This window comes from Pavona decussata, unplaced genomic scaffold (genome assembly GCF_977016875.1).
Source record: "Pavona decussata unplaced genomic scaffold, jaPavDecu1.1 SCAFFOLD_119, whole genome shotgun sequence".
NCBI lineage: Eukaryota > Metazoa > Cnidaria > Anthozoa > Scleractinia > Agariciidae > Pavona > Pavona decussata.
The window spans coordinates 989,382-1,016,900 of NW_028145533.1; the positions used below are offsets into that span (position 1 = coordinate 989,382).

General features: G+C 38.9%; 1 protein-coding gene across 1 annotated transcript; it reads right to left on the reverse strand.

Moving 5' to 3' along the window:
* LOC146469775 (uncharacterized) lies at positions 1-27,369 on the reverse strand. The gene is made up of 11 exons (XM_085122854.1): positions 27,130-27,369; positions 26,183-26,444; positions 25,361-25,447; positions 16,807-17,151; positions 15,120-15,527; positions 10,331-11,750; positions 7,474-7,726; positions 6,369-6,405; positions 5,127-5,798; positions 3,996-4,184; positions 1-101 (listed from the first exon to the last, which is right to left on the reverse strand). The coding sequence occupies exons 1-11, from the start codon at positions 27,367-27,369 to the stop codon at positions 1-3; spliced, it is 4,014 nt and encodes a 1,337-aa protein (XP_084978980.1).
* Positions 27,370-27,519: the final 150 nt, after the last annotated feature.

Here is a 27,519-nt window from a genome sequence, read left to right on the forward strand (position 1 = left end):
TCAGAAATCATTCCGCCGAGAGTTTTCCAACTGTGTATCCGATGGGCTGCCCTCTTTAGCCAGTGTGATGGAGAAAATAGATTTTTCCAGTTCCAATAATGCTAGAGCGTTGAAAAACGCAAGTCAGTAAAATTAAATGAATTACAATCTTTGTTAATTTTGTGACTGAGGCTGAACATTTTGATTATTTTTGGCAATTTGTGCCTGAAACGTTCTTAAGATGTTATAGTGTTTCAACAAATTTATGCGGCCGTGACCAAGACACCTATTATCTGGGTTAATTGGACTGTATAGATTAAACTTTAAAAGCCGTATTATTTTGTCCGTATTTATATTGTTTATATTTAAAATATTTGGTTGGAATGAAAATGTTCTTAACTGACTCTCAGCCTGGGTAATGTTCTTAGTATGTTGTTAAATTTCAGTTAATAACGGCCTCAACGTTTTGATAATAAAAAAAAAAGAATGTAAGGCTCCTAGAAATCCTAGATTCTGCACACATACAGGAATGTAGGGGATTAAAGAGTCAGTGATAACATGTTTAAAGGTCTCCTATTCTTCATGATGTAGTCGAGAGGGCAAGCGACAAAAAAAGGGGGAGGAAGTGGCAGACTATTTACCCGCAAATAATCATCGAAGAATAAAATAATCATAATCACAAATGTCTCTATTAAATCAAAATATAAAAATACATATCTTATAGCATTTGAAACAATAGAGGGAAAATATTACGTCACTGAACTGGGAAGCTACAATCGGTAAAGAATTCTAAATCGCTGAGCTATGATCACAATTCTATTATTGAAGAATTTTTAAAACGTTCTGTTTGGAATCTTGCATGGGCAATGGCTTGGTTTTCGTCTAGGCATTAAGTTCTAAACATTAAACACACAGTGGGGAATTCGAAAATAGTGCGGCCTTACTATTTTCCTGTTCTGCTTCTCTAGTAAGTATGTATCCGTAGACGGGTAGGTCATATGTAAGCTTAGAAAGTAACATCCAAGATAGGGAGTTCTTTACACTGATGAATTTTATGTATCGAAATGAGTTCACATGAGCTACCTTTTTACGGATAGTCAGCTCCGTGCATTTTCTTCAGTTAAGAGACATGCAGTTGACTAACAAAATAATGCAAGGTGACTCACAATATATAAGCAAACACAACTTTGAATAAAATGTTGAAACTGTTAGCACAGAAATGTAACAACTCAAATATGAAATTTTGCCAAAGTATACAGGTGGTTTGTATATATGTTGTAATTATTACATAATGCACTAGTGTTACATCTTGTGGCGAATATTTTTCGGTGCAACAACACTGTCCGATCATACGAACCTATAAAATGCTCAAAACCATGGCTGTTGATTGCTAAACATATTAGAGAATTTTCCATTGGTTTTACGTACGGTTATGCATGAACTAAATGCGCTGCTTTCATAAGCTTACCGACCACACGTGCACTTAGCAGCCATAACAGTCACTGTGATAAAGGACTGGTTAAAAAGTATGGGGGGGGGGGGAGGGGTGGGCCGGAGCATTTGGAAATGTGGTGGATAAAAACACGTGGCCCATCTCCTCCTTTCGGCACAAATCTGACTGACACACCCCTATCTGAAGGTCGAAAATTACCTGACCCACCCCCTATCAAACATGGATTGTTTGGTTGTATAATCCAAGGAAACCACATTTTGTGTATGACAAAATCAGCATCAGGCTCGCTTTACGAGGAATTAAATTTGGCGAATTACGCTTAACGGTTCATTCATATCACTATCATTCCAACTGTTAAAGGCAATTTTGCGAGGGGGATATTATCATTATCGGAGGTATCACTCCCAACTTCCTCCAGACCACAGTCTTCACTTGCTTCTCAAGCTTCGCTTGCTTCTGAGCTTTTGACACTCGATTCAAAGCCACTTGTGTCTTTGCCAATGGATACACTGCCTATGGCTGTTCACAACTAAATGCAAGTTGACACTAAGCCAAGCTTGTTGTTGTTGTTGTTTTTTTTTTTCGTTGATTTTTTTTTTCTGTTGTCAGATTCTGACGTTCGATATACAGTTTAAGGACAGAAACTTTTGCTTTCTCAGCAAATGCTCATAGAGGAGTTTCCCCACTCCGCATTCTCATGGGTTAAGTTACTCTCCCTATCTGCTTTCTTCCTTTTTTTTTCTTTCTTTTATTTTCATCATGTTAAGGTAAGCAATAAAGGTGATGCATGTATTTCACTACAAGGTCTTGATCTACAGCATACTTCTCAGAGAAAGCTTGAATGTTGCTTTCTTTTTCTAGTGAAATCTCACCGGCAGGTTGACAGACACGTGTGCCTATTCCTGTTCTAAAATAGGATGACCCAGCCCCCATGGGTAGCTGAAAATTGAATGACCCACCCCTTACCAAGGGTTCAAAAACTGATGACCCACCTCCTCCCTGCTCCGGCCCACCCCTCCCTATACTTTTTGACCAGTCCCTACGTTGAAGAATGTACTTAGTGCGCTTTTTAAATAAACGACTTTTCGCAGAATTAAATTGGATGGAGAGATGGATGCGTTAATGGCTTGATCTACTAGCGATGACTGATTAACAAAATAACGATTATGTTACCTGCAACAGGAAGACTTTCCGCTTACAACTCAACTCTGGCTATTAGAGGATGTACCTGTGTGTAAAAAAAAGGGACATCTTGACTGCCAAAGAAATGAATTTTTCAATCGGTAATTCATCAGCGCAGAGACATTACCTATAGTAGAACATAGTTGATGTGAAATTCGGCCTTCAGTTTGCCGCACATCTGATCTGTTCATTGTCATATCATTTCTCAGTTCAGGAGAACGTTTCGCTCCATTTATAGCCTCTCAAATTAAATATATGTGAGCAATTGAATTTGATTGAAGAGGGACCCCTAAAACAGAACACGAGCAGAGGGAAGTTTCATAGTACAGGGGCGTATACAATGTCTAAAACGTAAGTGATTTTAGGCGTCGCAGTGAATGCGAATAGGACATAATGTACAAAAATATTTTACTCCATAAAGTAAACAATCTTGATAAATGAAAACAGAGGTGACTGGTTTGAAGTAGGGGGAGGGTGCGGGGTTGGTGAGGCAGCAAGGGGGTGAGTTCTAAGAAAAGCCCTAGCCCATTTTAAAATAGCATTATTATGACCTCGCCTCTAAGCGTCTTTAAAACAAACGAAAGTGTAATCACTCGCCTAGTTATCTAGCATAAATTTGATTAGGCTGTTTTGCTAATATTAGTAAGCCCGATTGTTACCGTTTTCAGTCCTTTCGACGGTCTGCAAGTTTGGTCAACAAATCATTTATGAGCTAAAAATATACCAGTAATTTAATTGTTAGGCTTTGAAGTTTTGGTCTATTTAAAGGAAAGATCATCTCAATGCCTCTCTAAGTCAAGAGACGTAAAGAAAAGTGGCGTAAAGGAAAGAAGAGTAAAGTGAAGTAAAGACTTCCGAACTAGTTTTAATACACAATGGCGTTTCGTCTCGATCGGGTGGGCAATGGAAAATATGTGAGAAGGAGTTTCACAGACCAGATTGCAGACAGAGAGAAGCTTCCTAAGTGTCGCCAAAAACAGACAGCAGAGCAGCAAGAAGCAAGAAGAGCAGCGACTCGAGGAACACCGAGCAATGGAGTTTCGTGAAAGGCAAGAACATGAGCGGCAAATATTGTAGGATACAATGGAAGCAAAATTAGGCATGACAAGAAAAAAGCTAGCGAAATGTCGTGAGTAGTCTCTTGTTTAGGAATCGTTTTCACAGTTTACTAGCGCAATCTAAAAAAGTTCAATTAATGTTAGTACAAGGAAGCAGGCACTCTCTTGAAACGCAGAAACTGATCGTATTTAAAAACGCTATTTGTTTTCTTATTCCCTATCACATGTCACTTTGCATCATCTGAGAACGGACTCCCCACTATAGTTGAGAGGACAGACTAACAAAGATCTTCAGCCGGTTTTTCTTGCGACATAACATTTACCTGCGTTGTAGTGAGGCCATTCTTGGAAAATGACAGGGTCGCACAAAACGTTTGCAACAAGAGAAGCCGCCATAGTGCTCGCAAAAGACATCCACTCATCAGTTGAAGACTGACTGAGATCTCCGTAACCGGCAATACCCTTCACTATCACCCATTCCATCTTATCGTCGCACGCTGCTGTCAAAACACCTAAAAAAACAAAAAACAAAAAGAAGATTAAAGAAGGTATGAAACTGTCCAACGTAACATTTTTTTTTTCTTAAATGAAGGCCAATAAATTTGGTAGTCTGGATAAAACTCCGGTAGGAACATGATTCAGCCTCAGTTCTCTCTTATACTGCCTACCATTTTCTTCACTGTGAGCTGAGAAGTAGCGCTGACTCCTTCCTACCAAAAAGTGTAACCTCAAATTTTAATCAACGAACTGCTTATCACAATAGCTGACACTCATGATTAACTGACAAAAAAAAACAAGAGCTAAAGGCAGCCAATGAGTAGTGGGTGTACAATGAGAAAGGAAGTGGGCGACAGTTAGAGAAAGCTTGACAATGCTATGAGTGATCAACTAAAAATGTGCCTTCACATGTTTGTTAATGTTCTTGCGGCTTCTCTTTATTGTTAAAATCAATTTCTTTCACAAATTGGTCGCCGTAGTCAAGCATATCGGATCACTCCCTGTTAACGTAAACCGCAAGAATATTTTGAGCCTGTTTGCGAAGAAGGTTGAACATAATCAGCAATAGGAGTATGTTGAAGTTTCATTGACATTCTCAGCAACAACAACTACAAGGCAACTACGTCACCACAGGCCTCTATCCGAAGTCACATTAAATTCAACACTGACGTAAAGCTCCTCAAAATAAATCTAGGTTGGGGAGAAGGTAAAGCGGGGGGGGGGGGGGGTGGTGTTTGGTTAGGTGGAGAAGGGAACCACCTTTGGGTCTGTCTGTTACAGAGGAAACCTCGATTTACTTCCCAATTAAAAACATAACAAACTCAACACAATATTATGCTCCTTCCCCAATGTTCAACTCAGTCAATGGCCAGCAGCAGATGAAACGGAGGCATTTGACTTTACCGCGTACAGGTAAATCGATATACAAGGGGACAAGAAAATAATTAAACTCTCACCTTCGCCTTCCGTCTCAACGGCTAAGGCTTCAGGATACTGCTGAATAATGTCTTCAAAGCTCCATCCAACACCAGCTGCTTGTGGATGGCTCAGAATATCGCCTTCACTGTGCACTTTCACTTCTCGTTCATCTGACTTTTCCAAAGGTGCAATCCACCCATCAGCTGCATATCTGATGAGGTTGCCGACATCTCTGCTCACGGGAGTTTTAAAGGCAGATGTTGTTAACTTGGAAGACACAATTACATCTCCCAATTTGGACTTCTCAGGAGCTAAACCACTGCAGGCACCCACAGAAAATACAACCTTAGGTCGCAGAATCCTGACTGCATTCTTTAGGACTGTGACGCAACCACCTGGGACTGCAGAAGCCTTAGAGCATTTCATTATTGCAACCTTCAGCTTCTCCTGGTCATCTCCACCTATGGCACCAATGTACACGGGACCAATCTCTTTGCGGTAACTCTTAAAAGGGTTATCCAGGTAGGCAAAACAACTTAAGAACTCACAGTCTTCCACGGTCAATAACAGAATGTCAATCGGGAGTTCAGCATCGTTCCATTGCTTACTGAAGCATGGAAGGTCACTTGGCTTTGGAAGCTTGATGCTGAGTTGTGGGGGACTATCTATACACTGTGGTAAACGTTTCTTCTTCCTTCCATTTTCTACCCCTAAATGGAGAATTCGTAAAATTTGAGAATTTTGAAATGACACACACACGATACATCAGCCAATCAGAAACTTCTGATAAGTCCACGTGCCTTCCCATGACAACAGTCTTTTATTCTTGACAACATCATTAGTTTTTCAAATTTATGACCTGGAACACGATTCTTGTTGCGAGCGACACACAGTTTTTGCTTTAAAATGTTTTAGAAGACATATGTTGCTCGAAATTTGCTCGAAATATGAAATATTGCTCAAATGTTGCCCAAAGTGCGAAAAAGTGCTTAAGGGTGCTCAAAATTTAAAATGCAAATTAGTGCTCCAAACTCAAAAAAGTGCTCAAAAGGTGCTCAGCGCAATCGGGAAAGGCCTATCTCAGATATTCCTTGTGAGTCGGTGATAACATTGTCATTAATTTTTATCTCATTCACAGGGACTGCTTTTGTTTTGTTTACCAAGAAGAGAGTTAAGCACTCGTCGTGTCTTTTTTTGGGGTCTGTTTGAAAGCAGTTACCTATTTTTCTCCGATAATATTCAGATTTAGCTTTACGCATCCCAACATTAGAAAGACTTACCAGGCTTTCCTGTCGCTTCTAGAATTTCTCTCCAAGACTGCAAAAAATCAAAGTTTAGCCTTAATGTTGCCCATTTAAAACGAGTATGATTGGTTATCGTAGTTCGCGCCATCTTTTTAACCAATGGGAATCCAAACCAAAACCAATCGTACCTTGGCCGCACATGTATTCCCGCGCTTGACACTTGAATCCTGATTGGCTCATTCCACTATTGACGCCTTTTGTAATAAGTGACTGAGATTACTTTAGTTGGTTTTACGTAACTCAGTTGAAAGCCGTCCTACACACAATATTTTTTTTTTATCTCATTCAAGAAACAGGTGTCCCGAGAGTAATAAAGTCTGTAAAATGCAATATTGTCATGACATAATCTCAGGTAAACAAGATAGATAAAATAAACGATAAGAACAGCCATTGTTTATGGGGTACCTACCCATACTGTAGCCGAGTATAACACATGGGCAGTTATACTGCTATGGAAGTTTGGCAAACGAAAATAAATCAATGAACTAATTAAGAATTGGTTCATGCTTAACGTACGTATATCGAGTTATGGATGCACGCGGGAAGTTTGGAGAGCACGGGAGAAGCGTAAGAGTTGCTCGAGGCGTAGCCGAGAGCAACTCTAGAGCCTTGCCGTGTACGTTAAAGCTTACCAAAAGCCAGACCAGGGCCGGGGTTGGAGTGGGCACATTCCCACAAACGTTGGACGTCTATACCGTTTATAATATGCAAGAGAATCCCAAAGAAGTTGAGAATTTTCTAAATCAGACTAGACTAGTCAAAAAACCATGCAGAGATGTCATTTTCTATACAGTGATGGCAATTGATTCAAAGGAAAGTCTGACAGGATGAACCCAGCAAGCTTATCTAGGTGCCCTATTTTGAACGGTGGAACTATTAGAAGTGCGTTTGGCGTCCTAAGCTTCGGGAAGGTTGCAAAAATTACTTAGCTAAATACCTCATAAAGAATGAGAATGACCCATACAGCAACCGGTGGTTTCAAAAACCACAAAAAGAGAGGTGACGGAAGCGAAGTTCTAGATCCATCAAGAAAAGGCAAAACGTATTTATACTTTGATGCTAAACTTCTATTAACACTGACCTCAACCCAGGGGTGCAGTTTATCTTGTGGCATATAACGATTAGCACGTACACACCACCCGAATGTCTTCAAGGGATGGTATTCTACACAGTCGTGATGTAGACATGCCTTTTCTTTGTCATGTCGCATGCAGGGTTCATCGTTTCCAACACGTTCTTCTAAGCAAATCGTGCATAGAACCGACACTTCCCAGGACATTGATCTGAGCCAGTGACACTCCTTTTTGAGTGTTTCCATGAATCGCTGCAAGTGACTACAAATTACAAAAAAAAAAAAGAGAAAAAAAGAAATCATCAGCCTAGAAATTAGCCAGAAACTTAGAAGTAGTATACTTACAAACTAGGTTTTTCTCTATAATCGTCCCGATAGTCGTGATCGTCCGGATTAACGTGGGTAACATAATTTATAGGTTATTGAATAGACGTGAGGTTAGTCAAGATGGCTGGATATTGCCCAATTTTTTTTTTTTTTGCGTTTTTATAGCTGAGGTCCATACAACGAACGAAAATAAACACCGTAAGAAAATGAAGGAATATCCGGCCATCTTGACCTCTCACTTGGGAAGTAAAGGATTTTTTATATGCCCCCATGTCAAATGTAGACTACCGTGAATGAGACATAAAACTTTCAGTCTGTTCTGATGAAAATTTTTTACACCATTACAAGTTAGACTAATTTCCAGGTTATTTAGATGTAATCAAGGAAAACTGAACATCATAAGTTAACTTGATGGAGCTTGTCAGCAAATGGCATAGAGGATGCAAATACTCATAGGATCCTGTGAACCAACTCGTGAATGCAGTAGTCAATAACGGCAAGTTATAAAACATTCTGTTTTGTTGGCCCAGGACTCGAAATATAAGCTAAGGCTTAATATATAAGGGCCTCACGGGCATTTTATTTCGCATCCTACGCCGCTTAGATTTTAGCCGTTCCCCTAAGCAAGACTGAGCTCCTTGAATCGTTTTGTATTTTTTAAGAAAGTTTTAATTTTCAAAATTGTTTGGAGCCTTTGGAGTGGTTGGCTTTTAAAGGAGAAAAAGAAAAATAATTTTTTTTCTTCCGTTTTCTCAGGAATCGAACCCAGGACCGTCTACTTCTAAGTTAGCGCACTATTTCACGAGACAAAATATCCAGGACTCCTAGATAGTAGATTAAATTTTGTATTTATAAGTTGCTGAGGGTGTCGAACTATCTCGCACACGTGGTACTATGATTTTCACGGTCAAATTTCTTCGGACCGTCAAAGCAGAATACGCGAACGAACCGGGAACACCGTCAGAAGTTTCTCCATCGTATTTTCTTCTTCCATTTTGCGCGAAATTTCTATTGACTTGGACGACAATCTCGGCCTTTTAAAAGAGGCTTTCAACGCGGCGCTTTCATTCACCAAAAAAAAAAGTTGCCCCTTAGTTTCGGAAATGGAAGGGGTTAGCAGACAACACACCTACTAGTTGTTGTTGTTGTTGTTGTTTTTTTTTTTTAAGGATAAGTTATTCATTGAGTTGATTTCCTGGTTGATTTTACGTCCTTGGTTTTTGTCCTGTAATGGTAGCTAATGGCGAATACATGCGCTATACGTAGACTAACGAAAAATTTATGATTTTCATTAAATTCCTATTAAATTGGTATAAAGTTTACGACTGATCGAGTGACCGAGCGAGTGACAATTTGCCCACATTACGATAACTCGTTCATTATTGCGCATGCGCGTATTCACGCGTTAAAAACGCTAACAAACTTTGTTAAGTAACACGTATAGTCCTTCCACTCCGCGAGCAGCACTGGAGGTTTTTTCTTGTGTTCGGGCTACCCGATGCATATGAGATCACTAAAATCAACGTTTTTTCCTTTGTTTAAAACAATTGTCGAAAAGCATTCTTCCCATAGTTTTTCATAGCACGCCATAGGAATAACACAGGAATGCGCTCTGATAAATTTCCTTCAATCTCCACCACTGCCATTCACCACTGTCTTCGAATCGGCGCGTCCACTGTGACCAATAACAGAGCTTGCTGGCAGTGTTTTCGGTAGAATTTAAATTACCGGATTCAGAGGTTAAACGGGCGGACTTCCGACTTGAGCGCCAAAGGCGCGAACGTTGAGTGCCTTATAAACGCCTATCGTAAGAGTCCTCATAAACGCCGATTGTAAGGTCCTTACAAGCTGATTGTGTGAGTCCTTAAAAACCCCGATTGTAAGGCTCATTATAAACGCCGATGGTAAGTCAGAGTCGTTGTAAACGCCAGTCGTAAGAGTGCTTACAAACTCCGATGGTAGAAGTCCTTGAAATCGCCGATCGTGGTTTAAAAACGGAATCTCAGACCAGTAGAAATAGGAGTAATGCGATATGGAAGAAAAAATCATTCGTTTGTGACAGCAACATTGATAATTAATGGCAATTAGTGTTCCTTAACTGGGTTAAGTGGGCGGTCGAATTAAGGACACCTCTCTCTGAAAACAGAAAATAGCAACCACTCACAAAGCTAGGACTATTTCTATTTTCCTTTGAACCTAGTTAAATTGGAACTTTGTGTCCCCATTAACTACAACAGGAACCTTTTGCTGAACTATGTTCCAAATGACAGAATTTGTGAAGGGAAAAAAGGTCCCTTATTTTTCGGGTCACACCACTAAAAAAAACAATAATCTTAAAATTTTTCAATATAAAGAATATCAGAAAAAAATTAATGAAAAATTGAAATTTTATAATTAAAGCCAAAATCTACGCCGTTTTTAGTTTTTTGGAAACGCGTATGATAACAATGTAGTAGTAAATAAATGATTAATGATGACGATAGGTTCGCTTCCAGATTCCCTTATTAATATTTAGGTCTGCATGAAGACAACTGCTTACCACAAAACGTTCTTACAATGCCCCGAGGGAATAGAGTCACCTGGGCCCTTGATGCAAACCTTGATGACTGTTTTGTAACACACCAAACTGAGGGAATGACCATCTGCGTCAAGCGGAAAGCTGGCTTCATTCGCGTGCAGGCGATAATCACGTGCAAATTTCAGTGACAACATTTTGCCAAAGAGCACAACAAGTTGGCAGAAGAGTGCACTAGGGACATAGTTGGTCTCGTTGAAAGTGAGGTACACCGGTGCAGTGCTGGTACTTGTCATCTCCTCCTTTGCATCTCCGCCCTCGCCTTTACTTGTGAGCACACATGGAACCAGGATGAGCGAATCTTCGGTTTCGGTTGCTGGCCATTGAAATATTAGGTTGAACTTTTCCATCAAAGAAATCAAGGTTTCTTTAATAGGGCCTAGATTCTGATTTAGGCACGCGTGATCAAGCAGCTTGCTGGAAAGAGTCCCTTCGTCTTTCAACTTTTCGCGATCTCGTCTTAGATAAGGTGCCTCGTCATTAGGTGATTTCACTTTTATAATCTCACAGAGAACATTGATAAGCCACTGGGAATTCAAGACAACCAGACCATCACTGTCGCCAGCATGTTCATGATAAACTATTGTACCACGGGCATGTAGGAAATGCAAAATCTCGTCAAGCTCATCCTCGTCGTTAAATGAACAGTAACGCGACACCAATACTTGAAATGTTTTTCTCGTGAGGTAATTCTTTTCTTGCCATTCTTGTTTGCTTATTTCCTTCTCTACACGATGCCACTGCAAAGGGATCTCTTTCTTTGTATGCGGCATTTTGTCGGCCAACAACAACACCTCTGCTCGCAGATCTTGAACGTCCTTTTGATCTGCTGACGTGCCAGCCTTTTTATTGTCAATAGCTAGACACCGAACGATGTGATCTGCAAATACCTGAAGAACCGCTGAGCATTTCGTATTTACAAAATCTATTTCTTCGCTCGGACTTTCTACACAATCAGCGTGGGTGCCCACAAGTATAACAGGTGGACGTGGTAATTCAGATGCTGACCTCACATTTTGATCACTCGCCTCTAAAGAGTGTATCAAGTCCATCCACCTCAATAAATGATCCAAATTAGTGTCCTCACTATCACGGGCGTCTACATGGTACTCTTTGTTATTTTCGTTTACTCGACACTTTGCTATTTCAGTCAGTTCCTTGCTAAGATCAAACACTAGTAAATAGATGTCATCTGGGGTCATAAAGATGGGATGTATGGCGCGATAGAGGTCTTGGCCTGCAAAGTCCCAAATGACTGTCCAAATTTTGTCATCTTGGTCAACTTCGAATTCGTTATTCTCCGCTTGTTCTAAGAGGGCAGCAACGTCTTCAGGCATAACTTCTTCCTTCTTTTGGGCAGCACGAAACGGTTCCTTTTGCTTTACTAAAATAAATGCAACGCAAAGAAAAGTAATTAACGTTAGGCAAACGCTATGAGTTGCACTCATCCGGAAATAATCCAGGGGCACGTTTCTCGAAAGTCCTGGTAACTTACCGGGCCGGATAAATATATTTTTATAAATGTTTTCTCGCCGATTACACAGTGATAACAGACATAGTACTTGGCCAATGTTTTCATAGAATTATTAGATTTTTAAAATTAGCTATTCAAAGCTAACAAAACTTGTCTTCTGTTCAGAAATATTTATCACCAAAGATACTTATCGGGCTCTGTAAATTACCGGGACTTTCAACAAACGGGCCACAGATCCCGGATGATGAATACAACAATCCAAGTTGAGGATCTGTGTAACCGTTCCTTGCTCTTGGTAAATTTACCTGTGTCCTCGTGGACTCAACCGAATACCAAATGAATTAATTTCTCAGAAAGCAAGGATCAGTTGCATAAAACCTCCTCTCATCTTAAAGCGTTTCACTCAAATGCGTATGGGTTTTGCACGACTTTAAGTGTCCCCAGAAACAAACAATTTGGAGACTAGAGTCTATGATTGTGTGACATCAATCTCACGATATTTTCCTAGCTGAAGCCTTACTGCACCGGGAACAAAGAAATCGAAAAGTTATAACCAGAGTTTTCTCGCGGTATTCAAATGAATGGCTTTGTTCTTATTATCCCTCGCGACAAAATGGGCACACAAAAGCAGGCTTTTAGAAAACGTAAATGTGTTTTAACCTGCTTGTAAAAGTTAGAACGACCCTGGTTTGTCAAATAATTCATGTCGGGCGGACGTTGAAAGAAGGAAGAATGTGGTTTGGAATATTTTAACAATTATTTTCATTTCGGATAAGTGATTTTATGCTAGTATGCTCCTTCTGGTAACGTCGTGATTACATAGAGATGTGATGGACAAAGTTCATTTTCATTTACTTATGAGTACCTTTGAGAAAAGTTGAAGGACGTCAAAGGGGTTTCGCCAAATTCAAAATGGCATACAATGAGGAAAGCAGCCGTGGTGTAAACAGAGGACAACTTGGTCGCGATCGGAGGAAGCGTTCTTGGGGTAATTTCGAGCAAGGGGAAGTTGGGAAAGATGTCTTAAGAGGAAATTCTTTGTAAGATCTTACTTTTAGCGTAAATTATTTTTGTTCTCGCTTTCGTTCGTTAACTGCTTACAGGTTTTCGCCCAAGTTCACTTCTCTTATGACTATTTTTGTTCCGCTTTGTGTTCTCAACTTTCATTAGCATTTATTTTTCTTATACGTTCTTAGTTGGGTCTTTCTGTAGGTACCAGGGAGCTTGGTAGAGTTTATTCGAAGCACGAGTCAAGTTCGAGTCACGAGCCAAGTTCGAGTCAGGTTCTAAATTTATTTATTATTATTTTTTTTTCGCCTTCATCTTATGTCTTCTGGTTGTTATTCTCTCTTATATAATGATGTGCTAGTGGTAAACGGAAAAAAAGTAATTTTCAGGTTTGCAAACTTTTTCGTTATCGATCGCTAGAGCTATTACCACTGTGACTTGCCGCCATTGTGGAAAGATATACCACATCCGTTAGTGTTTATAAATTTCTTAGAAAGATTTTATAAGACCTGTAGCTGCATACGCCTGAAGCAGAGACCCCATTTCCACGACTGAGGAAACGGACGGTGATGAAGTATTACCTGCCTAACTCAAGCGCAATTTGGTTGCGTCCACAGGACACCCAGGAAAACATAGAATATAGAATCTTTTCCCCTCGCGGACAAATGTAGACGGCAACGGGAAGTTTTTATTTTCCCAACACATGGGTTTCACAAGAACTTGACTCGTACATCGACCAAACTCGAGCTTGGTATTTGCATCGTTTTACACCTATTGTGGTTAGGGTCTTGTTTGGAGTAGTTTGGTTTTCTGTCTAACGTTTCTCTTATTTTATGTCATCTGTACTTCGTTACTCACAGAAGAAACAGAAATATCTTCCGCAAAGGATCATGCAAGATAGAAGAATGGCGGTCATAACCTTTTCCCAGACCCGTCTAAAGATTTTTTAATGTATCAATCAATTCCAGGCGCGATCAACCCTTCACGCATTTAGCCCTGGCTCGATACACCTATATACTATAGTATACAGGTTACGTTAACGACACCTCTAGGTGTCGGAAGGGAGGGAAGGGGGAAGGGAGGCAGGGCAGGCGGTTATAGCTTTCATTGATAAGGAAAACTCTACAAACAGAGAGACATGAAGCATTTCTTCGGGGAAGTGATCTCTTTTGAAAATGACCCATAAATAAATAGTTTTTAACAAAGTAGGCCTACTTACGATTTTCTTGTACGTTCTCCTGATAATTGTTTTGAGGTTGGGTGTATTGGCCCCCTGGAGGATTTCCTTTACCGGCTGTTGATAGAATTGGACGGTTAGTAAAATATTTGGGAAAAGGACTAAAATAGTAAATTAGTGTAATAAAGGTGTCGTTAACGCCTATGTCGCAAGTGGAGGTTGAGTTACCAAGAGCCTGGAGACTGAAACCGCAAACCCAACCTCGAGGTGATAGAACACGCCAATAACCCGCCCCACCCGCAACCCAGCCACGAACCCAGCCCGCCAACGCCCTACTAGCCAAACGTCACATTGAAGCCCTAGGCTCAGTGGAAATACTCGTGCCAGCTGTAGAAAAATAGATAAATACTACTGAAAATAAAGCCATAAAAGAAACAACCCTACCAACCAATGATACAAAGGCTACTATAGGGAACGGGAGGGAGGTACGAAAACTCTAGTTAAAAACCTGACCATCAACACGCTAGCAGAAACGCAGTGCGACTAAGAGCACGTGTGATGGCGCGCACAGTAACAGGCGTCTGCTGCTGCATAGAGACGCTGAGCAACTGATTAATGCGATTGAAACCACTTAAAATATCTCCAAGCGTCCACAAGTAAACGGGAGAGTTTTTTTTTACCACTGTGGACATAAAAAAATACCAGGTCTCATATGGCCAGAAAAGGATGGTAGTCTGCAATTAGTTAATTCTGGTAGGCACAGTGCTCTACATAGGTTGCTTTTTGCGTTCGACGTAGAAAGAACGCACTCCTAATACAGATTGGAATCGAGATTGAATGGGATAATCAATCGATCAACGAATAAATGAATCTTGGGACGAGTGTCTGGCATCCTCTGCAGATTTTGTAGGGGCGGATGACATCATCACCATTTTGGCAAAGGAGAGAGCCTGGGATCGAGATCATACTGAATACACGGTACATTTTGGATTCTAGTACATTAGATTGTTCGAATCGTGGAAGGAATCAACGAGAGCATCGTTAGACAAACGATGGATGACACTTGATTATTACTAGATTAAAACTAACCTTACCATCTTCTCTGACCACTTCCTCTGGCATGAGATATTGGTCTTCAGCCTCATCAGTTCCCTTCGAACTTTCGACCGATGGCTCTGAACGCTTGCTGGACAGCAGCTCGGTGATTTTTGCAGTCATCTTGTGATCGAATATGTTTGTGTCCTTAAGATGAGCGGGATTTCTCCAAGCATGAGTTCCAGCATCCATGACAGGGGGAATCATGGTCACTCCTTCTGTGCTGGGTTCAGATTCATCAAATGGCTCGCCTCTTATATTTTTACTGAGGCTCGTTTTGCCAACACGGTCTTGACCAACCAGTAAAACTTTGACACGCTTATCATATGTCCAACCAGCCTCAAGAGCTCTATTGTAAGCTTCAAGCGCTTTATCCCCTCGAGCTCGAACATATTCGGGAATCAAATCTAAACAAAGAAAATCAATATAAAAAAAAAAGCAAACAACCGTGTTAGTTTGGCGAGAGAGAGAACTTGAACAAATCCATCAGTGTGTCTGATGGATCGTTTTTACTTTGGCGTCATTTAATTCAACAATAATTCCTTTCTAGTTTAAATTTTGCCTAATCCCTGGAGGTTTTGACACTAAAAAGCAAAACACTGAAGGATTCTGATAGTTGCAGTAAAATAATGTTATCGTGAAAACGGCTTATTCCACGGCAACTTCACGAACCAGCAAGCATCCAGGAAGTATTGCTGTGTGCGGCCGAGTTGCAATTAGCATAAGAATCTGTTGTTATGGAGAGTAGTTATCCCTGTTAGCTGGGTCACCCTCCTTGCTGGGCTAACTGTTGACTTGGCGCTAACTCAATTCATGGTTAATTGCATGTCGTCATAGAATCTAGCCGGAGTGATCATGCGTAAGATTACCGGCTACAAATTTAAGGAATATTATATTTATTCGGAGACACCAAACCAATTAATGCAGTTCAGCAACTCCATGGTTAGATCTTGAATTAATTACGACAAGTATTCTTGGGGTCAACGGATTGTTCAATTCTATTCTGTTCCAATAAGTTACAGGTTTCGTGCCTTTTTGGCCGGATTGGTGCAAGCTAGCTGGCTACTCAGAGTCTCACACTCTGGATACTGTTTATTATTCATCTTCCAGCATTGCTCTGGATTGCACAAGGGAGTATTTCAGTACGCCATTTCTTCAGCAATTTAGTCACTTATGGGAGTTGTTTATCCCCTGGGCCCAGTTGTTCATAGCACGATTAAGCTAATCCTGGGTTATCGTGAAGTTTGATTCGAGTTCAACACTTATCAATAAGCATTTTTCCAAAAGATTTTTATCCCTAATTTTTTTTTCTTAGACTTTTCTTTACCTTTAGCTAAAAATCAGCTTTTAAAACCATTTTAACGAGCAAAATAGACACCTCGGTTAACTTATAATCGGGGTTAGCGTTAATCGGCTTTCGAAAAACTGGGCCCAGGTCTGCTATATACAGAAACATTTTTTTAAAAATTTTCCTCTCGGTGTCGTTGAATAATTGCTTATAATCCAACGTTAGAAGTTCTCGGAAGATCACGTATCTCTACAAGCTTAATGCTAAGTCGTGGAGGACTGTCATTTTGACGAAGTGAGCTATGTTTCTCATTCTCTTCTTCAATTTCTATCCTTTAAAGGATAAGAAAAATGAAATTATCTGGATATCGTTTAGTTGTATATCTGTTCCTGAGTTACAAAAATTGATAACAACTGTGAATGCAACACAATCTCTTACGGAAGCATGCATGCATTTTATTAACGCAATTTTCAGCTTTCCCTGGTCACCTTTATCCATGGCACCAAAGTACACGAAACCAATCTCTTTTCGGTAACTCTTGAAAGGGTTATCCAGGTAGGCAAAACAGTTTAAGAACTCACAGTCTTCCACAGTCAATAACAGAATGTCAATCGGGAGTTCAACATCGCTCGATGGTTTACTAGTGTTTGGAAGGTCACCTATCTTTGTAAGCTTAATACTGAGTCGTGGGGGGCTACCTTTAGTCTGCGGTAAACGTTTCTTCTTCCCTTCAGCTTCCACCCCTAAACGGAGAATTCGTAACAAAAACGAACTGATAAGAAAGAACAATGTTCAGCATAATGAATATAATATTTTTATCGGTTAAATTTTTTTAAATAACAAATACGGATGATTTACTGAACGAAAAAAATCTGTTTAAGGTTACTCCAGACCTTTGAGGGGCTACTTTTTGCCGAATGTTTATTTTTCGATCAAATTAAAGTTGATTACTTAAACTAACATTTTCAAAAACAAATTATTTAAAATCTTAAAACACGCGCGAGAACATTGAGAAAAAGGTATTTTCGTAAAAAAAGTTAATAAGTTTTCAAGGTGACATAATCTCTGTAAGGCGTGGACTCCCCAGCTACTTTTTCGCGGCAACGGCTTCATTTCAACTTATTATTAGCATTTTTTGTTTACACTCGAGTTTGAGTGCTGTGGTTTGGGAAATAGGCAAGTCAATTTCTTATCACTTTGCAGCAGGTGCTAAGTATCTTGAATCTTCCTAGACCAGTGAGCAATGTTTCGTGGACTGCACATACGAAGGCTCTTGAGAAAGCTGCAAACGAGCTCCTCGAAAGAGAACTCAAAAACGTGATGCTACAAGTGAAAAGTTCTTCTTTTCACTGATTCAACTTGTAAAGTGGGAAACTCCTATCCTTTTAATGCTATAAATGTAGTTCAGTTGATATTGAAAGCCTTATATATTCTATTTTCAATCTTGTATCATAGAATCTCGATTTGAGCTTCATTTTCATTTGAAAAATTCAAGCAAGTTTTTTATTATCTTGCACGCATGGAGATTATGCGTCAGTCATTTACGTGTAACCAAAAGTTTGAAAATTCACATCTTTTGAACAATTGAACGGAAGAAAACCATGCTTTAAAACGTTATTTAATAAACTATTTGAAAACGTACTACCGAAAGTAGCTACACGTTTAGTTTTTCTTACATCTCCAGTGCGCGTAACGGCCTCTCTGTTGATGCGTGTTACGTGATACTTAAGAGGCAAAATGTTCAAAAATCTATAGCTCGGGTTTGAATCATCGTAAAATTCTCGTTCTTTCACCAAAATAAAGCTATTAAAATGTGCTATGAGATGCAATGAGATATTATTATGCGCGTTTGCTTTTGATTGAAAAATATTCGCATAAACTTTTGTTTTCGGTTTTGTTTACAAGTTCACGATTCACGCTGCGCACTTGTACTTTTTACTGATTTCACATTGAAACTGTGCAACTCTTATGTTGTTATTGCTGTAAATGTACTTTCATTAAATTTAAAAACCTTATATATTGTAGTTTCAATATTCTATAAAAGACTGTTCATAAGAACTTCATTTTCAATTGAAAAATGGGAGCGAGTTTTTATCAAGTGGAACGCGTATGAAATTATGCGTCACTCATTAACGTGTAACCCGGCAAAACGGTTTGAAAAGTCGTATCTCTCGACATATTCAACAAATAAAAAAAAATAAAACCATGCTTTTAAACCTCATTTATTACATCTTCGAGCCTGGTTAAGGGTAGGAGATTGCCTTTGGGGGTTCTAGTATCCTTGCACATTTTAGTTTATAAACCAAAATACGCTCATCAATTCGTAGATTTGCAATGTTACTGAACACAAATAAAACTTACCCGATAGCTTTCACGTCGGCCACTAGTGCCTCCCTATGATGCTGCATTGGCTCTTGCAATTGCTTGTCGGTTTATCTTCTTTTCTTTTCGTTTCTTTTTTGTTAAACGTTTTTTCCCCTAGGTAATACCGAAAACGTGCTCGCAGAAGCTAACTGGGAAAAACATGACTGAAAAACTATAACTTTCCCGCGAAGCACCATTTTGCTTCCTGTGAAAGTCAGGGGTTCTACTATGTTATTGGCTGGCGGCTCACAGTGTGAGCCCGGTGTTGACATAATTCTCCGAGAAGGCGTGACATGCTTCTAAATCTTTAGAAGGCGAAAACTCGCAATACGATTTCTACAAGATGCCTCCTCTTCAAATGAATTAATAGGGTATGTAGAATTGACGGAATTTCGTGAAATTTGGCCCGAAAGTTAACTGAACAACGAGGAACAAAAGGGTGTCGGCATTTTTTTTTTTAATCAAATACTTCCCTCCTGGCGGCCTCGGAACGCAACACGTTTGCAAATTCTTTTTTACTGGAACTTGACAGATATATTAAAAGAAAACAATTAGGAATACGGGGAAATGCTCACACCCTTTGAGAGATTGCTGATTTGTGATTAACACTGTGCAGCTACATTTCGTCAGAGATCACGTTTGATACCCGATTAATTCAACGGAATGGCGCTTTGTCATTTTACTGTTTACCGGCTTCCTTAGCCTTAGCAGAGGGATAACCAAAATAGCTTATAATTTTATCGAATTTTGCATTAAATAAGCTTTTTATCGATATATAGATTGTGGTGGTTTCCTAAAAAAACAACGCGCGTACGATTTTTTTTTCGGGAAGGCACCCGCGAAGGTTTGGAGTAACCTTAAGCAAAAATTTTTTTATCTTCGTTAAAGGGCGCGTAGATGCATTTTCATCTCATGTCAGTTACAAGAGAACAAGGGCTCGGCCGTACTTGTCCAGAAATGTCATCTCTCTGGTTAACAACTTAACAAGTAATCAGAATACAGAGAACACAAAGGAGGTCATTTACAATTTCATGGAAAAAGAGCTGCATATCGAAAACGCTCGAAGTAGGTTTGAATTTTAGCGCTTCCACCGGCTAGGGAAACCAAAAGGTAGGGAATCCCGCCCTTTTATTACAAGGTTCTTACGATATTCTGATCGCGAAGAAGTCCTATATCAAGCTAGGAGAACGCTTTAAGACTAGTGCTTTCGAAGGCATGCCCAAAGAACTTTACGAACGGAGAAAATCACAGTTTAAGAAACTGCAGAATGCCAAAAAGAGGGGTGACACAGGGTACTTTAGTAGGAAATATTCAGACAAGCTTTTTATAAACGGGAAATACATTACATTAGATTAACTTATGTGGATATATATATGTCTATATACTTAGTTTTATTTTCATCCTGACTTTCATTTTGCCCAACATGCCTTTATGCTAATATGCAATGATACTCTGCAATTATCTGGCCTTGTTTCTTTCTTTTCTTTTTCCCACCTCGGCGAACATTTAATCAAGTTATACTGTTTCTTTTGTCACTTCTGTAATTTACATAAATACAAGCTTCAACTTGTAGGTAAAAAACAAAAACAGAGCCAAAACAATTGGTATCTAAGTCAGATTGAATGGCGGTTTCCCTAATAGACGAGAGGAATGGATATCCCACAAACGATTCTGGAGGTCGCATAAACGTTAACCAAGACAGGAATAGTGTTTACACCTATTTAACATCACTCATTCCTAGTGCAGGATTTCTTGTATGTTTGTATCTCTTTGCTTGTTTTCGTTTGTTTCTCGTGTCAAAACCTGTCCGTAGCTTGCATACTATCAAACTCTATGCGTAATATTCCTCGTCCTTTTTTTAATCAACAGTGTTAGTGATATACAAATTTCGGTTGTCCGTTGTTCCTTCTGCACTCAGAGTCATGTATTTAAATTGAAGCTTTTATATTGAAAATGAAAAATTTACGCCAACATATACTATGGCCGTAAATTAAAATTAATCTCTGAACGTAAGGGGCATCAGTAACTTTAATAAAAGACGAACAATTTATACGTGGTGCCGTAAGAAAAAGGCAGAAATTTTTTTTCTGCAAGAAAGGCACTCAAAAAAGGAGACGGAAGTGCAATGGAAAAACGAATGGGGTGCTGAAATGTTTTTTTCACATGGAAGTCCAAATTCATGCCCAACAGCAATATTAATCTCAAATAATACTAATTATAAACTTCTCTCGACAATTCCAGATCCCTTGGGTCGTTTTATCATATTAAAAATCCAAATCAATGAGAAAGTATTTGTTCTTGTTAATATTTATGCCCCAAACAAAGATGAAGATCTGATTCATTTCTTTAGAAAGTGGCATGTCTTGTTTCAAAGTGCATGAAAACCTAGACTCAGAGGAAAATATTATCTTAAGGGGGTGATTTCAACTGTCCTTTAAATCCGGCTCTCGATAAACGTGGTGGTATCATGATTCCAAGGAGAGCAGCAATTGACAGCACTAAAAGTTTACAAACCTAACTAGACTTAGTTGATCTTTGGAGAATCAAGAATCCTCGAAAGAGGAGTTACACCTGGAGTCAAAAATCCCTAACAGTACTATGTCGTCTAGACTTTTGGCTAATTTCCAACAATCTTTGTGCCTGATTTTGTGAACTCTACTGTTATACTGCCCGCGATACGTACAGATCACGCGGCAATAACCTTAGCTCTGGGTGAAAATGGAGAAATGAAAGGTCCCGGTTTATGGAAAATGAATGTTTTGCTTTTGGATGATGAAAATTACTTAAATCAGTTAAGAATAAATATGCCCAAATGGAAACTAGAGGGTGAAAATAAATTCTCTGGCAAACGCAGGGTCTTGGACTGGTTCAAACACAATATCAGATCGCACGCTATTAGCTACTCCAAAGAGAAAGCTAAACTTAATTAGAAATGAGAATGAGCGGCAGATCCAACAAGAATTTGAAGAAGTTTCCAGGCTGTTTGAAAATTACCCCAGTGCCTCAAATCGATTGCGATTAGATTAAATCAAAGAGAAATTGGAACTATTATATGAGGAAAAAGTAAAAGGAATCATTGCACGTGCAAGAGCACGCTGGCATGAGTATGGTGAAAGAAGTACAAATTATTTTTTAAAATTAGAAAAGAGAAATCATGTCAAAAAACACAACCGAAAATTGCTAATAAGCGGTTCTCTAACTACCGACCAATATCAAATACTCTCCGAACAAAAGCGCTTTTATCAAAATTTATACAAAACTGATGATTTTGTAGAAACATCAGATTCGAGAGAGGCATTCCTAAATAGTACATTCCTCAGTTATCCAAAGAACTTCAAAAGGGTTCTCTGTAATATATGGCGGCGGATGGCGTATGGCGGATGGCGGATGATAAAATGCGGATAATAAAATGCGGATGACAAAAAAATTAAAATAATAAATAAATAAATAAACAATTTCTTACGCCCAATTTTTTTTTTAAGAATATTACGTAAAAGTAAGTACTGATTAATGCCAAAGAGAAGTTAAAACTGTTATCGACCGAAAGATTTATGCTATGGCGGGTCTCTGTAAAATAAAGACCGGATGGCGGCAGATGGCGGATGACGGGTGGCGGATGGAGGATGACAAAATGCGGATCATAAGAAAATTAAAATAATAAATAAATTAATAAATTAATTAATCAGAGACTTCCCACATTTTTTCTTCATGTATCGTCGGATCGGAAAAAAAGATCAGGCTCCGTTCTACTTTTCAACTAAACATCACTTTAAACCCTAAGGGAGACCAATCTGGGAGTGGCTTAAGCTTTTTCTGACCCCTGAAAGATATCATTTTTAATGCTTGATCGGTACACAATTATTATTATTATTATTATTATTATTATTATTATTATTATTATTATTATCATTATCATTATCATTATCATTATCATTATCATTATCATTATCATTATCATTATCATTATCATTATCATTATCATTATCATTATCATTATTATTATTATTATTATTATTATTAACACCAAGAAAGAATGAAACCGTTTTTTTTTTATTTCTTCATGCACAACCTTGTGCGAGACCTTGATTGCTAAATATTTGTTTTCTGTGCTGAACACCCTAAGTGAGACAAAAATCCGTCAATTTACAACCTAAAGCGAAACACAAGCGTCCCCGTTTCTTTCAAATGGGAGTTCCCCAGGGTAATACAGAGTTCACTTCTGATAGTCATTTATTTAAGGTTACCCTATACCTTCAGAGGTGTCTCGCGTCCAAGCGATGTAGCGCGTCCAATTTAAACTGTAGATACCTAAACCCCTATAACAAATTAAAGCTTATAGAGCTGGCTATCAAAGTATACCAAGACTTTTGAAATAAAATGAATTGTCGAATTTTTTTAACGACCGCTAAATGCGAGCGTCCGAGTCATATTTTTAAAGCTACAAGTCAAAGCGAATTTTGTTTTTCGCTAATTTAGTTTGCTCCTCAGTTTCCGGACACAAAGCGCTAAGAAATCGTGTCTGCGTTTCGCCATATTCAATCGCAATGAAAAGTTATAGAACATTTTTGAAATAGGATGAAAAACAGTGTGGAGTGATCGTACAAAAATTGCTCTCGGAGAAAAAATATTTCGCAAGAAAAAAATCGCAGACACTTGTTTGTTGTTTATATGTTAAACTAGCTACTGCCCAAATTTGAAGGCAAACGGACAAATTCCCTTTGAGTTTTAGCTCTTTGAAGTGGCTCCTCCAAGTGAAAAATTTGATTCGAGAAAACAGCGCTACAAATTCGGCAATTCATCTTATTTCAAAATTCTTGGTTATTTTGACAGCCATCTCTATAAGCTTTAATTTTATATAAAGGTTTAGGTATCTACAGTTTTACCCGGACGCGCTACATCGCTTGGACGCGAGACACCTCTAAAGACACCACTGAAGGTATAAGGTAACCTTAATAACAGTTTGATATCTGTATTTCCCTTGCGTTACAACTGGATGGTAATGCCTCATCCGGAACTGTTTTTAGGCATATGACCAGATTTAAAGTAAATTTACAGTTAATTCAGCCCCTTTCCCCTTCCACAGCACCTGCATTATTTTCTTATAGGGTGTGTGTGTGTGTGTGTGTGAGGTAGGTAAGGGGGGGGGGGGGGAGGTAAGCCTTTATAGTCCTCTTGCTTCCTTCGCCTATGCTCTGGAATTGTTTTCATTAAGGAAGAACGCTACTTCGTTTTGAAATAAAGTAATAAAATCCCGTTAAAAACGCTTACACAAGTACTTTGTTTGTACGGGGAAGTGGGGTGGATTGCGCATGTGCATGATATCAATTTGATTGATATCATTGATTATTTAGGGCTTATTTATAACTTTTGCGTTTAAATACATGTTCCAAAATTGCGATAGTAGAATTTTAGTTATAGCCTCAGTGGCCAATGTCTTCCGGCTTCTGTCGAGAGACTTAGCTTACCATTAGAGCCGCACGTATATCGTAAGCAAAATAACTTAACTTAACTTATGCCGGTTAGCCTCATACGCAGACGTTCTTAGGGCTCGTCACGCCACATTTCCGTTGGTGGGAAAGGAAATATTGCGTGACAAGTCCGAAGAACGTTTGCGCAGGAGACTATTTTCCAGTTCGGTTACGTCTCTTAAGTCGAGAAAAGCGTTTAGAAAAATTTGTTCCGGCTATTTCCTAGTGCAACTTCATAACAAATAACAAAAGTCAAGCCATAGCGTAAGTCTCTCGGTCTATAAAAGTTTATTCTTCTCTTTGGCATGAATCAGTACTTAGTTTTTACGTAAAAAAATTGTTTGTTTATTTGTTTATTTATTATTTCAATTTTTTATGTAATCCGCATATTATTATTATTTGCATTTTGTCATGCGCATTTTATCATCCGCCATCTCCCATCCGCCATCCGCCATGCGGTCTTCATTTTACAGTGACCCGAACAAAAGCAATCGTTTTTTTTATTTTATTATTATTTTTTTGTTATCCGCATTTTATCATCCGCCATCTGCCATCTGCCATTCGCCATCCGCCATCCGCCAGGTAAAATTTACATAAATTTATGCTCCTGTTTCTCAAGTCTTCCATTGTAAATTTTACTTTTTGCACGACTTCACGCAATGACAAATATTCAAAGCACGTGAATAGCAGTGAAATAGACCGGAACAAACAAAATAAAAATCTTGTTCGGGAAAGCGAATATTAACGAATGAAACTTGACCAAAATTAAGCCGTATCAAGAAAAGCGGATCAACTTTGATAACAATAGGCTTTGTTATACGACCTAAAATTGACCTTTAACACCAGGTTCCTGAGCCTAGAACTTGCGTGAACATCGAAAAGAATTCTTACTTTAACCGCTTGTAATTTAACAGAAAAATCTGTGGGGGCATTTTAAAGATATCTCGATTTATGCTAAGTAGGAACTTTTTTAATCATCTGTACTTTGTTTTCACTGTTTTTTGAATGTGCGTGCGGCCAAGTGACGTCATCGACTGAACCACACTTTGACCAAATTTGGTTTGATGTGACCAAAGAAGTGCTAAGTTAAAGCAGAGAATTCAGATTTCTGTAAACCTACGTCTTCGACCACCTAGTGACATCCTATAAACGGTCACTGGTCCTGTTTCACCACGTTCTACTTGCTTGTGGTCATGTCTGATTTTATCTGAAAAAAATAATTTTCCTGATTACCTCCAAGTTTCAGTTTCAGTTTCAGTTTATTTTATTTACACTTAGATATAGTATTTACATTGTATATGTGAACCGCAGGAATAAAATAACAAATAAAAGGAGAAAAAGAAAGAAGTTAATGGTTTTGGTAGAAGTGTACGGTGGTCAGAGGAGCTTAGCTTTCGAGCTGACCACCTCTATATTCTAAATGGAAATACTAATATTGCTTGGTGCCATGGCAACTATGGATGATCACTTTTATATCAAAATATACATAGTTGTAATTACCCTTGAGAGTTAAGCAGAATTCTTTTATATTGTTTTTTCAACTGGAAGTAGCTAAGTGACTTTCGAGAGCTCCACTGACCATTAAGATTGAAAACAATCTATGTTTCTCACAACAAAATCTCTGCTGAATGTTTTCATGGACAAAATCTTTGATTCAGACATTCTACATTTCTGTAACCCTCAAAGAAGCGGAGCGGAGGGGTACTCATCTGAATTTTTAGTTAGGGTGTGCGACTTGGTTCTCCAAATCCTAACAGCTTAAAATTAAAAATCGATATGACAAAGAACGCAAAACGACAGTTAACATTATGGTAACCATGTCTGATCGTCTTGAAAATCTGCCGTGGTATCGACCCACACTTAAACACGATTGTCAATTACGTCAGTTGAAGTAATAGTAGACAAATCTGGTTAACTGACATTGTTTTGTGAGCTCCTCTACCTGGTTTGGGTCGAAGGCTGACATAGTGATGCTCGTGCACGTGTCCCAGTACAAGCTGGCTGCTGCCGCTAACATCACGTGTTGGGTGGATAGTTAAGTCATGTGACAGACTGCTGATTACGTGAATGCTTGTTTCAAAGACGTTTGCTGCACCATGGAGAATGAGGTGGTCACCCCATGTCCCATCCGCTCTCATACTTCTCAGGTAATCATGCCAAGACTGATGTCCATGTACAAAGTTAAACAGTTCCGTCCCGTCTTCCTGTAAGAGAAGAACATAACATTATTTAAACAGAAAATGTCAAAGTAAGTTGGGCCACTCCATCCAACGATTAACTAGAGTAGAAACATGTTAATTGTTCCATAAATTATTTAACTTAAGTCAATAAGTTTTACGTTCAGTTGTCACTAAATAACTGGAACATAGGATATAATGCAATTTCAGACTTTTGCTTGGCTTTCATAAGCGGCCATGGGATATCAGCTCTTGAGTTGTACCATGTCCAAGAAATAGCAGCTGTTTTAGAATTGACTTCTCCTCTTTAATTCTTGCAAAGTGAAGTCACCAAGATGTGGCAAAAAGTTATATTTTGATAGAGGTGACACATACATACTCCGAAAAAGAAAATCCGAGTTCTCCCAACAGGAGCCAAACTTATGACCTAATTCTGATTATTGGTTTGGATACTGTACTACTGAACTACAGAAGACTCGTGGGTACTACGCCATTAAACTACAGTCCAGTGACACCCTGCATACTACTATATATTTAATTTGAATGTCAATGAGTGCATTATATGCACACTGAAAGAAATGTGATGTTGTGTTATATTGTGGTTAAGGTATTCCAGGTATATTTGAAAAAGAAACTCCAAGTTCTCCTATTTCTAACTTTTAAACAAAACAAAACTCACTTGTTAGACATTACCAATTGAATACTAACTTACTAGTGTAGGATTCTCCGTGAGGTTTTGGACAATACGTTGCCTCAATGCTTTATGGGAGATTTGGATTCCTTTTACCAGGTCCAGTTGCTCTGACAATGCATAAAACATGCAATTCCCAGATCCTGCATTGTCAGAAATTACGAAGCCTTTGTCTGAGGCAATTTTCTTCAACAACTCTGGAAGGTTTGCAGCATCATGTTGCGTTTGCTGAAGATCCCGGAAAAATTTTTCAGCTTTCATAACTAAAAGAGCCAGTGAAAAGGAATGACAACAGAGTTGATGAATTAGCTACAGTTGTCAAATCAATAAACTAAAATATTTCATCTTATTTCGCGCAGACACTGAGTAGCAAACATACTTTTTCCCTAGCAACGGCCCTAAACGATAGGT